The 14,158-nt window shown below is 51.8% G+C and overlaps 7 protein-coding genes across 7 annotated transcripts; 4 read left to right on the plus strand and 3 right to left on the minus strand.

Annotated features, from left to right (window-relative positions):
- Window positions 1-448: 448 nt before the first annotated feature.
- PV05_03655 (uncharacterized protein) lies at window positions 449-2,376 on the minus strand (the record flags this gene model as incomplete). The annotated part of the gene is made up of 2 exons (XM_013464318.1): window positions 449-2,313; window positions 2,361-2,376. The coding sequence occupies 2 exons, from the start codon at window positions 2,374-2,376 to the stop codon at window positions 449-451; spliced, it is 1,881 nt and encodes a 626-aa protein (XP_013319772.1).
- Window positions 2,377-2,959: 583 nt separating this feature from the next.
- Window positions 2,960-3,571, minus strand: PV05_03656 (ribosomal protein S18; the record flags this gene model as incomplete). Its single annotated transcript, XM_013464319.1, has 3 exons — window positions 2,960-3,157; window positions 3,206-3,441; window positions 3,493-3,571. 3 exons carry the CDS (start codon window positions 3,569-3,571, stop codon window positions 2,960-2,962), a joined length of 513 nt encoding a protein of 170 aa, XP_013319773.1.
- Window positions 3,572-3,904: 333 nt separating this feature from the next.
- On the plus strand, window positions 3,905-6,206 carry PV05_03657 (uncharacterized protein). Its single transcript, XM_013464320.1, has 2 exons — window positions 3,905-5,277; window positions 5,332-6,206. The coding sequence occupies exons 1-2, from the start codon at window positions 4,946-4,948 to the stop codon at window positions 5,912-5,914; spliced, it is 915 nt and encodes a 304-aa protein (XP_013319774.1). The 5' UTR covers window positions 3,905-4,945; the 3' UTR covers window positions 5,915-6,206.
- PV05_03658 (uncharacterized protein) lies at window positions 6,187-7,555 on the minus strand. Its single transcript, XM_013464321.1, has 2 exons — window positions 7,115-7,555; window positions 6,187-7,048 (listed from the first exon to the last, which is right to left on the minus strand). The coding sequence occupies exons 1-2, from the start codon at window positions 7,157-7,159 to the stop codon at window positions 6,683-6,685; spliced, it is 411 nt and encodes a 136-aa protein (XP_013319775.1). The 5' UTR covers window positions 7,160-7,555; the 3' UTR covers window positions 6,187-6,682.
- A 504-nt stretch (window positions 7,556-8,059) lies between these two features.
- On the plus strand, window positions 8,060-8,789 carry PV05_03659 (uncharacterized protein). Its single transcript, XM_013464322.1, has one exon. It carries the CDS (start codon window positions 8,146-8,148, stop codon window positions 8,449-8,451), a length of 306 nt encoding a protein of 101 aa, XP_013319776.1. The 5' UTR covers window positions 8,060-8,145; the 3' UTR covers window positions 8,452-8,789.
- A 554-nt stretch (window positions 8,790-9,343) lies between these two features.
- PV05_03660 (uncharacterized protein) lies at window positions 9,344-12,057 on the plus strand. The gene has a single exon (XM_013464323.1). The coding sequence runs from the start codon at window positions 9,467-9,469 to the stop codon at window positions 11,966-11,968; it is 2,502 nt and encodes an 833-aa protein (XP_013319777.1). The 5' UTR covers window positions 9,344-9,466; the 3' UTR covers window positions 11,969-12,057.
- Window positions 12,058-12,363: 306 nt separating this feature from the next.
- On the plus strand, window positions 12,364-13,969 carry PV05_03661 (uncharacterized protein). Its single transcript, XM_013464324.1, has one exon. The coding sequence runs from the start codon at window positions 12,648-12,650 to the stop codon at window positions 13,527-13,529; it is 882 nt and encodes a 293-aa protein (XP_013319778.1). The 5' UTR covers window positions 12,364-12,647; the 3' UTR covers window positions 13,530-13,969.
- Window positions 13,970-14,158: the final 189 nt, after the last annotated feature.

Here is a 14,158-nt window from a genome sequence, read left to right on the forward strand (position 1 = left end):
CTAGGGAGGCCTCAGTATCACGACGAGCGCCTGGGGAGCGCGGCGCTATTTAATTTCGTGCTCATCCAAAAGATGGACAAAGCGGTATTGTTAATTGCGCATGGTCGGTGGACGAGTTCGAAAAAGCAATGGGTTTCAGGATGCGCGCCGTGGAAATGGTTTGGGAGGACGGATCGAAGTGTGGAGTGTACCGAACCTCACCCTCAAGACAGCCCGTCCCCACCACTTGGGAAGTTTCTTTGCATTTATGGTGTCCAGCTTATTGTGGCTCCGAGCTGGTGAAGGATGGTCAGGAGAGATCGCTACGAAGACAATCTTCTGACATAGGTACGCCATACAAAGAATCATGAGGATAGTGTCCAGCTACATACAAAGGGGTCTAATGTTGGACAGCCTCATGATCGCAAACCATCCAGCCTCGCTCATAAACGTTGTCTTGAAGTCTTTTCTAAGTTATCTTGACCTTCCATTTCTTGATTGTAGCATCTGCACCCGCGCTGTAGACCGTATCACCCTGCCAGACCACGCCGTTAACTCCTTCCTTGTGAGCGTTGGTCTCCTTGACTCTCTTTCCTGGTTCTTTCAGACTCCAGACGAACAGGTTGGTATCAAGACTTCCGGACACAGCCCCTGTCCCTTCTGGGTTCCATGCAATGGAGGTGACCTTTCCGGTATGAGCACTCCAGCGGTCCGTCACAAGGTCAAGAGAAACCGAGCCTGTGATCAGGCCAGTGACTCCACTGCTGATCTTGTAAACATAAATCTTGCCAGCTGCAGTGCCGACTGCGACCATGGAGCCGTCTCGAGAGAAGCATATCGCTGTTAATGGACTTGCTGAGACCTCTTCAACAACTGCAGTCTGCTTTGGTGCTTTTCCTGGTGTTACTGTGAACAACCGCAGACTCGAATCCTGCGAGCCAATGGCGACTGTACTGCCAGATGAAGCTAGAGAAGTTGGTGTCGATTTGAGCGGGAGTTCTCCGTCTTCTTCTCCGTCTCTGTAGACAATCACACTCTCTAGCTGAGCAACGATGACCAATGAGTCCGAGGTGCAAGCCAAAGCTTTGGGCTGTGAGGACAGTTGTGTAGCTTTTCCCGTAAAGGTCTTTGCACCAACATCGACTGTTCTCAGCGAGTCGTCCCAGCCCACTGAAAAAACCTGCGGGTGCGGACCCGGCGGGGTGGCTGCGAGACCCGAAATGATATTCGTATGGCCGTCGCCCTCGATGGTCTCTGCGCTTCCACTGGCAGCATCCCAAGCACAGAGGCGACCTTCGTAGCTTCCTGTCCATAGAGTTTCGCTGTTGGCCTCCCCTGAAGATGTGAGTGCTGTGATGTTTTTCTGATGGCCGGAAAGAACCTTTGTCGGCTTGCTTGAATTGGTGTTCAGATAATTGAGGTTTCCGCTGAGCGATAGAGAAATAATCAGACCATCCGATCTGCCTGCTGGCCAAACAACGCCGACTTGTTGATCTGGAACAGAAACACCATCGCCAAAAGACCAGGCGTGTGTCACCTTTCCTGCTTCGACATCCCAGGTCTTGACCGTACGGTCGCCTGAGCAGGTCACGAAATTCTTCGAGTCTTCTGACCAAGAAACGCCGAAGATGCTGCCCTTGTGGCCTTCTGATCCATCCACGATCTCTGTTTTGACCTCTCCGGTCTTACCATCATACAGATAAATCTTCCTGTCACCACCCACACTCAGCAGGTGGCTTCCGTCCGGTGAGAAGGCGACTCCGTAGATGAAATTGGTATGGTTGCCGCGGCCTGGAATGTCGTTGAATTTGAAGGGTGCGCCGTGGTAGAAGACTAGATTTTTGTCGTCTCCTGCTGTTGCTGCTCGCAGAGGTCGTTGCTGTCTAATGCTAACTGCGTTGACTTGCGCAGAGTGGCCGCTTATTTCTCCCACCGTGTTGCCCGAATCCGCCGTTACACAATGCCCGAAGCGCTGTTTCCCATCACCCACTGCTATTAACCGCTGGCTGTCGCCGTCCCATGCGATGTCATTGATCCGTCCAGATATAATAGCATATTCTCCTTTTGTAACCCCGGATCCATTGGGTGAGCAGTCCCATACTCTGACGATGCCTGAGGCGTCCCCAGATGCACAGTAGAATCCGGAAGGTGCAAACCTCGCAACTGTGGTTGCTGCTGTGTGTTGGGTATATTGAGTAGATATGGCAGGGTCATCGATAGAACGAAGGAAGATTGATTTGTTCGACGCGTAGGCTATTCGTTCGCCCTTGGAATCAGCAGACAGCGGGGTAGGTTGGCCTCTGGTGGTAGTAGGGAGGGCGGCATAGATGCCATCTTTGCTTGAATTAGCGCTGTCGCAAGAGCAGCGGAGCAATACTGACCTGCTGTAATGGACATTTTGTTTCATCTAGGTGTCATAAGAATCAAGAGCGAAAGAATGTCCTGGGCTCTCCCTAAGCGAAGTAAATACGCGGTGGAGGAATCGTGAAAGCCTGTTGGACGACGCGGCTGACAAGGCTGCGGGCAGAAAGCTGGCTTGCACACAGGGCCTCAGCATACATTATGGCACCGCAAATACGAAGATCAGAGCGTTCTGTTAATTGCTCTTTGGGGTCCCTTCTCGGTCTCGTATTGCTATTTCTACATGGGCAGGAGCTACCGGCGCACGAGCTCATTGGCCAAACCATCCTCCATGTTGCCTCGTTACGGAGTACGAGCGGCCTCTTTACGTGCAACCAACAATCTGCAATATAACCAGGATACCGTCATATACATACACACAGCACCTGAGTGCATCTGATTGACGCAACGCATAGGCGGGCCGACGTTACGGTCGTGTCGCAGTCCGTAAAAGCCCCCCAGACTTGGAGAGATTGTCAACGGCAAACTGGATAGGCCTGGTCGTCTCAAACATGGGGATGCTCAAGCATTTGTCAATCCCTGCCCGCCGGTACGTCCTTTAATATAGGTGGAGGGCAAATCAGTATCCCCCTCTTCTTTTTTCCATCTGAGCCTTCAGGATCTGAGGATGTCTGTGTACAGCAGGCATCAAGCCGAGTGATATCGCCCTTCGTATGGCCTTCGCGATTTTTCTTTGGTTGACGGGTCGTAAGCCGGTCGAGTTGGAGTGTCGAATGCGACCCATCTCGGTCATATATTCAGACATTATAGAGAAGTTCTAGGCCAATTTTAGCTAGAGAGGCCTCGAGTGAAGCACAGCACCAACCTTGTACAAAGTGAGAGGGTTGACAGATAAAGCATCGAAAGCATCAGTCGTCGGCCGGGTTCGTTGTCTCCATTTTCGAGCTTCGGCACCACTCAAGTCATGAGGCGCATAGACATCACCAACCTTCCAGAAGCGCGGCAGTTGTCTTGCTAATGCATGGTTTTCCTGCTCTTCCTGTTCCTCTCGTTTCCAGGCCGGCTGCTTTGAGGTATTCGACGCGGTTCTCGGGAATGTCTCTGGATGATGTCAGGACGGTTTTAGTATTTGGTGGGCAGTCAGGAACGTACGGGCAAAGGAAGAACGCAGTGAGTGGGTGTTTGCGCGGCTCAGCTGCAGGCCGCAGTTGGAGGTCAGCCGGATAGACATGATGTGATGTCTGAGGAATGATTGGAGACTTAGAGACTCAGTCAGGACCGCGATCGGCAAGGTCGACGCATGTGAAGCGATTGATCCGGGTAATTCGTAGACAATGCGTGACTACTCCTACACAGTAGACAACCAGCAGGTTACTCGGGCTACTCTACTTTGATACTCGGGACTTTTCCTGCCAAGACCCATGTGACCAGCGGATCATATGGATAGCAGCTGCAGGACAAAGTGTAACGAGATGCCGGCAAAAAGGTCGATCGTCGCTCTGCCACCGCACCTCAAAACTAACGACAAGTCACTTCAGTTAGCGGCCAACGGCCAACGGCAAGAATTTCGGAAGTGCGAGGAGGATGTGCTGACAACGGCGCTTTCACGTTTGTCAAACCATCATCTACCTTGAAGAAATGCTCTGCAGCTCGTGAAAATGGTCTGAGGCCCGTCCAGAAAACAGCACCATCAGCACCCTCTGATGTCATTCTGCTGGACCGGTGTTTCTGGTCAGCATCCAGCGCCTTTCTCAACTTCTTCGCCTTTCCACTTGTATCTACACTAGCTCATCAACGCTGATTGAACGGAGTGGTCGGAAACACGATTGTGGCAACCATCGACAATCAAGCATTTCGTCTCACCTGACACATCGACGGTAGTCTCCACGCTAATGAGCTAATCACGATATTCTCACGGAAAAAAATCACGCCCTACACGACCTCTGGGAGCCTCGCTTGTGAGCCTTGCAGATGATCTATTTGCCCAAGGATTCATGGACCAATACTCTTTGCAGGTCTCTGCACATCACCAACGCCTAAATGCTGAGCTGGGGAGCTTGCCAAAAAGGAAGTCAAGCCTATCATCGTGGATGATGCACACTTTTTCCAGCAGGGTGACTGGTGATCAATGGCGGAATCATGGTCCTGTCCGAGGCTTCACCGGCTTGCCAGCAGCATACTAGGAGGCGTTCTCGTACTTCCGGATCTGCCGGCGAGTCTTGTCAAAGTCACAAGGCTCCACCTGGCTCTACTATACGTTCGCACTAAAGCTGGGGAGGACATGATCATGATATTGGCTCTGGTGAGTCTGATCAAGGTAAGATTAGTCATGTTTGCTTCACTGATGCAAGACCTGCATGAAGCAGAATTTCGTCTGCAAGCTGGGTAAACATCTTGTGACGCAGTCTTTCTCGCATCCGGCCCGTCCGTCCTCATGTCGACACACTAGGGGTCGGTACTCCCTATAAGAATCTCGAGCTTTCCGTCCTTCAAACCTCGGAAGGCATCAATCTCCAGCTCCAATTCCAGGCGTCTTGTCCGAGCCAGACGAAACCTAGATCATTCCAATCACTTTTCCCCGTAATTCCATTGCTAGACAGGCACAATGGGTAACCACGCGCTCCAAACCAACCCCTTCGTGGTGAACGGCAAGACCGTCGATATCCACATCACAACTCGAGGCTCAGACTGGATCTTCGCCCTCATGGCAATCACGGGCACTGTCTTCCTCTGCATCCTCGGCGCCAGCTTCATGAAGCCCGTCAAGAACCGATTCTTCTTCTACACTCTGGCCATTCCCGCCTTCGTCGCAATGGTCGTCAACTTCTCTATTGCTTCCAATCTTGGCTGGACTCCAATCGACGTTGAATGGCGCCGCACCGATGACGAAGTTGCCGGCATCAACCGTCAAATCTGGTATGTGCGCTACATCGGCTGGTAAGTATACGCATATCTAAGAACTTCTACCATGCATCCTAAGTACCTTGACAGGTTCCTGATTTGGCCAATACTCACCGTGGCCATTCTTTTGACCTCTGTTGTCCCGACCCTATACATTCTGTGGACTTGCTTCCTCACTGCCTCGATGGCTGTCCTCGCAACCGTTGGTGCTCTGGTTCGCTCAGACTATAAGTGGGCCTACTATGTGTTCTGGCTCTTCGCCTGGCTCCTGGTCGGCTACCACCTGATCTGGCTTCCCCGCAAGTACGCCAATACTCTCGGCTTGGACGTCTTCCGCATCCACAATGTCTCCTCCGGTCTCCTCTGGGCCCTCTTCGGCTTGTATCCTATCTGTTGGGGTGTTTCTGAAGGGGGCAACGTCATCCCTCCCGACTCCGAACTCATCTACTACGGTGTCCTCGACTTCGTGCTGATCCCTGTCCTGTCCGGCTACTTCCTCTGGGCACACTGGAACATCGATCCCGCCCGCCTCGGTCTCACTATGCGAACCTACGAGGACCCTCTGCCAGGCACCTTGGTCCAGCACGAGAAGCAGACAGGCCCTGCTCCCGCGGCTGGCGTTACCAACGGCGCTCCCGCTGCTGCTCCAGTGACCGAGCCGGCTACTGTTTAAGCGTCGCGACCGAGCTTACCAAGAGCGCGTCTAAGGACTTGTGCATACGGTTGCGACAAGATGCGACACGACAAGATCTATGCCAAGTCGAACATGATACCCCAGGAAAAATTCGAAGGACCTAATATGGAGAGTTGGGCTGCTTTTACACGTAGCCAACAAAGATGAAAGTGCGTACGGTGGATGTGGAAGGATTTCCTTGCTCAATTTGATCTGAGATACCCACTCGTTTAGACGGATATACCCATGTACCTTAATAGTAATATCATCAATAAGTACCAATGAATATCAATTGTCATTCCTTTAAAACTATCCTCGGACAATCGAGTCCATTAACAGCTACAGAAAATATTACAATTCATCCTGACTATTGCCGCACATATACCACAGTAGAGGGCTAGAAATCGGGGTTGATCTTAGCCATTAATGTTGTGGCCGCAGCTGATTCATTCCATTAGCCTACCTAGGGAAGTACACATTCATTCCACCTTCAGGTTCATGTTTCTTCGCACACTGGGGTATCATAAAAAGGGCTGGGGTATCGCTTGTGTCCATCCAACAACGTAAAAAGGGGTATCGTGAAAACACAGCGCATCATTACACAATCAATCTTTCCCTTCCCCTTTCCCTTTTAGCGACTTCGAACTCAACTTCCACTGCTGCACTCCTCACCTCAAATCCTCATTCTCCTCGGTGCCCATCCACCACCAACTCCGTCCCAAAACCTCCTCGACGACCAACCTACTACGCAGGTGGGACCACAGCTTCCTAAGCCGCGACTGGTGCTGGCTGCTCTGCCGCGGGCTCCTCCTTCTTCTTCTCCTCCTTCCCCAGATGCGGCCAATGGAACTTGTGCTCGCCCTCCTTTTTTGGCTGCTCGCCTTCACCGACGGCGGGATGTTCTTTGCCTTCTGCACCGCTCGACCGCCGATGCAGTAGCTTGTCGACTTGTTCTTCGAGCTTGTCAACGATGGACTGTCTGCGCTTGGGCGTCGTCTCGCCTCCTGGCGCCGCGGGAGTTGCTTCTACCGCTGGTGCTGTTACTGCTTGGGCCGGTGTCTCAGCGGCAGTGGGCTGCGGAGCTTGGCCCTCGGCCGGCGGTGCATCGGCTGGGGCTTGCTCCCCGGCGGTGTGCTAAGCGTGGTGTCTTAGTAAGTCTGCAACCGATAGCTTTGTGGAAAGTGGCGGTCGGTTACGTACCTTCTTGGGATGCATAAGTTTGTCGAGTTTGTCGAGGACTGGCATTGTTTCGGACAAACCTGGATTGATATCTTGGTTGAAATTTGTTTGTTTGTTTGAACTTTGGACTTTGTCTTTGTCTTTTGGTGAGACACAAGACCAAAATCTACAATATGGGACTAGAGCCAACGACTTTTATTCTTGCACACCAAGCTTCGAGAACGAGTGAGAATCGTCTGCTACGTAAACCTACGTGCTGGGCACCTGGGCTGTGTAGTTGGTCATGTGATGAGGCATTTGACAGCATCGTAATGCGAGTAAGATCATCGACGATGGTGGTGACTACTGTTGATGGTTCTGGACGAGTCTCTCGTGATGCTGGGAAACGGATTCCAGAAGCGGGTGTGCCTCATGACCATGGTGTGGTTTGAGTTGGAAGTTGTCCGTCCGAGTACTATTGGGCACCTACTTGGGGGGAACTGTCGTTTTAGGATCGTCGTTGGGCTGGCACGAATGGCGGATCGACAACAAATGCTTGTTTCCTTATGGAGTACATCCTAGCTCTTGTCCAGACCAATTAGTAGAGACGGCCTTGACATGGGACGTCGATATCATGAATCGGGGGAATGCCGCTCGCTAGCCTCAAGTAACAAGCTGTTGACGTAAATGGGGAGTGTCAAGCCAATCGACTCTCTCGTTGCTGTAGGCTGCATGGCAGCAAAGTTGCGAGGAATGGCATGAGGATGGTGAGAAAGAGAGATGACAATACTGACCTACTCAGTTCGAGTACTGTTGGATCACAGGATATGCAGGTCGTGGCCCGCTTCTTCCGCTCAATTCCAATTGGATCCCATGTCCAATGTCCTGGAATTCTCCGGTCCCCACCAGGTGATAAGCCCGACCAGGCTAGATGCCATGCATCATGATGATCTTTGCGATGAGGGGTACTCATAGCTCGTATGCTGCGGCGGGCTTCCACGATATGCCATTCATCTTGACCTCTGGATTCAGGAGCGTGCACAGTAGAGTGGTTTGCTCAATCTTTCACCACCATGAACCGTCTACCCCTCCGTGCCGCAGCCCGGAGCTCCGCTTGTGCCATCAAGCAGACCGCAACTCGCCGTGCGTTCCATCCCGAACCACGGTCTTTCCAGAGCAGTCCCCACGGCACACACCGCTTTATCTACAGATGGACTGTGCAGGCCATTGGAACTCCATTTGCGGTGGCATATCTCTGCGAGAAGGTGGCGGATAAGAGTGAGGGTGATGGCAACTTCAAGCTCAGCCTACCAGACATCGATACCGGCTTGTTAACCGAGCCCATTCGGATGAAGGTGCAAGTCTGGGGACAGATGTGAGGACACCATATCTGGGCGGGTAGTATGAGGTGTATGTGGGAGTGGACGCAGTGATGTAACGAACAGACCACTCCTGGCAAGCGCAGTGACTCTGCGCTGGAGTACGCTGGTGAGGGCATTTGAGTCCGGGCAGAGAATCGCGGATCATTCGTACGATGGCGAATCTCACACCTGGGGACACCGCTTTTGAGCAGATTCCATAGCGGTTTAGTGAGAAATAGGTTAGACACTGCGATTCAAACGGAGGGTCGGTTCTGGACGACTTCTAGCAGACACTCTGGAGTTGAAGTCAGGACTTAATGACATGTCCCGGCGTGAAATATCTGCCAACATTTTCCGGTGCAGATATATACATCGTACATCTTATTGACATTTCTGTTCACCCTGTGGTGCAATGCATATGCATGCATCCTGGAGCGAGCTTCGCGTTCTCCATTGGCCTCGCTTCTCTGCTGTACTACAGTAAGATGATGGAAGTTGGCATAAGCAATTGCCAAACGACCCCTGGCTGAGGCCAACGAACCTAGGCGGCCAAGGGAGAGGATACAATACAAAAGAGAGATTGAATTCACACGTGACTAGGAAAAGAAATATATACCCAGATATCCATCGTTCCTGGCTGATAAAAACAAAGGCGGTCAGCCGAAATGGACAGGTAAATTGCCATACAAGGTAATATAGCGGCAGTAATTTGAGAAGTCACCTTGCGACCCGTGTCACGCAGATGATATTTCAAGGCTGCCATGGGCGAGGGGATTCTTGACTGGCAAGGCTGAGCAAGGCTGAGCAAGGAGGCAAGCCTCGGAGATACGTTAATCCGCAGCTCGCTACGAGCTCCGCATTCTCAATGCCATCACGATTTCATCGTCTCCAACTGAACGTTTGCTATGTCCATCACGCCACGATTTTGCAGCAACCCGATGCTTGCTTTCTGCTTCCTTGCATCGTCTTGAGTGTTAGCAGAGCACAGATCACTGCTTCGAGAGCTTGTCATTGAAGCCTTGCCTACAAACTCATGATGAAAGCCTCTCACCTCACCCGGAATGTGTTCCAGGCGATTATCGCCAACAGACCCTACGTTGTTCGAGAATGTCAGAGACGCTTCGCGACGAGAACGAGACCTCAAGTACTTGCACCTTTCTATAGGTCTCACCAGAAGCGAACCCTATTTGGGCTCAACTTTGGTGCAGAGCCGACTACGTTGGAAGGTGCAAGAACTAGTCCTGCCAATGTAGAGCGTGCACTGGTTCGTCTGGTGGAACTTGTTAGAGCTAGAAGGACTCATTCTAGGCTACCACCAGATGATCAGGTCGCCGATGCGTTCAAATACTTCTTCGCCTCCAAAGTCGCAGCGCCCGGACGATTGACGAGGAACGAGGCTTTCCTTGCTACAGAGGCATTCAAACATTTGCAAGAGCGTGGACATATCTTATCCGGAGACAAGAAGACGGGGCTGTCAGAAGAAGACCTTGAAAATGTATTGTTGGCATTGGCAACCTCTACTGGAAGAGACCGATATCGCAGTGATGCTCGTATTCTGGCAACGGTCGTGTTTGAGGCCCTGCAAACACGATCGGGAGCTGTGGATGACCTTGAATTGCCTCCCCAAACTGGCCACCAAGCAATCAAACCTTCTTTGTTAGTAACTTATATCACTGTCTTGTCCAAGACAGGCTCGGCTCCTGATGCGTTGGAGCTGTTACGGCAATCGCCACAAGGCTCTGAGAGAGCAAGTCTCCCGATGTGGGCAGTGGTCCTCACAGGCCTAGCAAATGAGGGACGAATGCAAGATTTCTGGAGAGCCGTTGAAGAGATGCGTGATGCTGTTGGCCCATTGGATGCGGCATCACAGGAAGCGCTCGTCACCTACTTCGCCGAGCATGATGAATTTCACACCCTCCAGAAAGTCTTTGATCTACCTCTCGAAGAGGGCCAAGTGCCGTCTACGCACTCTCTGGTCAAGGCTGTAGACTGTGCTATGAGGAATGGAGAGTTGAAGTGGGCAGCTCGTCCTTTCCAACTCTTGCAAGAACGAACCGATTCAGGTGATATGGCCGGGACATTGCTCCTTTGGTATGCTCTGCATGATCCCGAGGTGAACAATGTTCGACAAAAGCTTGAGCAGATGGCAAGGACGGGAGTCACAGATGCCCTGACAATGAAGACCATCAATCGCCTCGTTGAGCATGCTTACTTGCAAAATCAAGCCGAGAATGCCTCGAGATACATACAACTAGCTGAGGATCTCGGGCTGAGGCCCGACGCTAAGACGCGCTCTCTACAGTTACACTACCAGCTCCATCAAGGCGATCGCACGGCCGCCTACCAGACATACGAACTGCTCTCTAGGGAAGATCTTCCCGACGACAGGTGTGATGTACCAGTCCTCAACGAATACATTGCAGCATTGTCCTTCTCCGCCAACCCGGAATATACCCACCTCATGCAAGTGGTTGATCATGTTCTCGACAACGGAGCAGATCTTGATGCTGAGGCTGTCGCTGGACTTTGTCATGTCTTTCTTCAGAAGGACGAGCTGGACGAAGCAACAGGAATCCTCCGCCACCGCATTGATTCGTATCCAATGGACGATCGAGCACGCATCGCTGCGGTGTTCCGTCAATTTATTGTCGATCCGACGATCAAAGATCAACGAGCCTTCAATGCGTATGAATTGTTCAGACATGCATTCCCAGAGGCAAGAGTCGAGGACCGCGTCTTATTGATGCAATCGTTCTTTGACCGTGGCCGTTCGGACTTGGCATGTCTAGTCTTCGGTCATATGCGGCAGCGTGAGGACGCTGAAGCCCGCCCCACACCGGAAGCTTACGCGAAATGTTTCGAGGGCGTTGCGAAGTGTAGAGACATTGACGGTCTTCAGATGGTTTACAATATGCTCAAACTTGACTTGGAAGTGGAGCAGACGACGCGCATCCACAACGGTTTGATGGCCGCTTACACCGCATGTCAGCAGCCTTTCACAGCAATCATTGACCACTTCTGGAAGATCATGGAGTCACGCGAAGGTCCGACATTAAGCTCCTTTGCACTCGCGCTACAGGCTTGCGAGAAATGGATTCCCCAGGGGGCCCATGAGGCTAGACATATTATGGCTTTGATGCAAAGCTTCAATCTCATCATCACAAAGCAGACTTATGACTGCTACATTGGCGCGCTGGCTGGTCAGTCAGAGTTTGAAAACGTTGTCGAATTGATTGAGAAGATGGAAGAAGATATTGGGGAGCCACCTGATGTCCTGACTATTGGGACTTTCTACAATGCTATACCATGGCAATATCGCAAAGATGAAGTTGAGAAATGGGCCAAGCAGGCTTACCCTGAGTTATGGGCGGAGTTGGAATCATACGGTGACGAGATCGATGAAGAGTGGGAAATCCGGTACTTCAAGATCGATAGGACGATCGACATGGACGACGAGTTACTGTTCGCACCAGGGGAGTATCACCCTGTTATCGCACAGGCGAGTCAAACGACGCTGGAAGCGCCTAAGAAGTAAGGCGTGGGTCCGGGAGAAAATCTGCAAGGTATACAAAACTTGATGCTCATAATAAAGACGTCGTCAAAAATGTGCATCGATTTATTAATCTCTTGTCGTGCAAGGCTGTTACTGTGTACTCGCTCGAGTGTGGGACAGCCCACAGCCCCCTTACCTTACTAACATGACACAGACGCTCCCACCACACTGATAGGCCGGAATACGCAAAGCTGTCTGACGCGCAGCAATATGCCATGAGCGCGCGCTAAATATGGGGAAAGCCTCGTCAGACATGATCGGCTGCTCCTGTTCCGGCGTTTGGCGATCATTGATGATCACGCGGGCCGGTGGATGGAGGGGAAGATGGACATGTGCATCACCATTTCCATTTCCATTCCGCCTTCCTCCGCCCACCGCTTGCTTGCGTGACAATTCGACTTGCTCCTTGACTGATCCTGCTGTACTCTTCATATCTAGACTGTGGCTGGTCCGCAACAGTTCTCCAACGAACTCGCTTCCTTGCATTCGAGCCGGCATATGATCCGGTGATTGTTTCCAACGTTGACCTCATCTTCCCGTGGTGCTGACCTCACGTCCGGGCACGCTATGCCAGTGAACGTTAATTCGACCTGCTGACCCTCACCTCTGTTCCATCGTCAAGAACAGTCGTCGGACAAGTCTGCCTCCAGAGTCGACGATAATGTCGTTCCTCAGAAAGAACTCGGACACACATCCTCTCTCCGCAGTGTTCCCAACTTATCTCCTCCCTTCGGTTCCCTTTCGGCGCAAGTCCCGCCAGTCAAGCACCGATAGCGACTGCTCTGTCGAGTCCGCCCCGTCGAGTGCTACGTCCGCTTGTTCCTCCAACCCATTCACGAGATGCCCTACGCCGACTCCCATTCCCGCATCTTCTGCGTCTTCCGCTATCAATCCGCCGCATGACAAGTTCCTGAACGGCCATAGTTCACAAATTCAATGCGCAAAATGTTCCACAGACCTCTGCCTCACATCACAGGTCATAAGCAAGGGATTCACAGGCAGGCATGGTCGGGCGTATCTAGTCCAAGGCACTACGAGCCATATCCGTACTACAGCACCAGCCCTGCCGAATACATTCCAGAACAAGGCTATATCACGGAATCTGGTTACCGGTCAACATATTGTGAGTGACATCAGTTGTGCCATATGCGGCAGCATTCTCGGTTGGAAATACGTCGAGGCGAGCGAGGAAAGCCAGAAATACAAAGTAGGAAAGTTTATTCTCGAAACCAAGCGGATCCGCATCGGCGTGTCTTGGGAGATGGAAGAAGATCCACGCCCCGCATGTCAAGCATACGATGAAATCCTCACCCTTCCACCTCGTGAGATCAAGAAAATGGCCGACGGACCAGGCGCCCGCGGCGACGACTTGGAGTTTGATTCGCAGGACGAAGATGAATGCGAGGATCTCTTTGCCGGTGTCTGGAGTCCGCAGCTGGCCTCCAAGAGACGACAAAGAAAGCGAGAACGTTTTGGAAGGCGGCCTCCGGGTACGAGCATGATCAGCTTTGGCCCTTCAAGCAGCGTCGACACCTTGTCATGACACTACTCACGAGAGCCATCCTGGCCTTGCCCATCGTGGGCCACACCGCCTACATCAGTGGAGAACGTGGCTGGATTCCCTCTCTATTCGGTTTGTAATTTCCTGCATACGACTTCAGTGTGCAAATACCCCAGTGTTGGCGTCGCGTCACTTTTGCTTGGATACATTCATCATACGATACCCTTACCCATTGAGCTGGAGTTTACAATGGATGTCTTTCGAGCCATTTGACAAGGCAGAGTTCTGGGAATGATATGACGAAGGGATGAGATGTAATGTAGTAATGAGACGTGTTCAGAGAAACACTCGCCTCTTCAACGGCCATAGCAGTCCGTAGACTCGAGCAACGAGGGCTGTGGGTCTCGGGCACCATACCAGACCAGACCAGGCCATGCTCTGCACAACTCGAGATTTAATCGAAGTTCAAATATTGGTAACACGAAGGGATCCTGGCTGTTGTATGTTGGCCGCTTTCTCTACAATTCGTGTCTGTAAAGCCATGTTTATTAAGAGTAGATACACTCTTCTCGGGTTCCACGCGGATGGCACCATGTACTCGCATAACATATGTGCTCGCTTCTCTCGTCGCTTGGCTGCCGTCCAAGAAGAAGCAGTAGAAGCAAACCCCC

This window comes from Exophiala xenobiotica, assembly GCF_000835505.1.
Source record: "Exophiala xenobiotica strain CBS 118157 unplaced genomic scaffold supercont1.2, whole genome shotgun sequence".
NCBI classification, from domain to species: domain Eukaryota; kingdom Fungi; phylum Ascomycota; class Eurotiomycetes; order Chaetothyriales; family Herpotrichiellaceae; genus Exophiala; species Exophiala xenobiotica.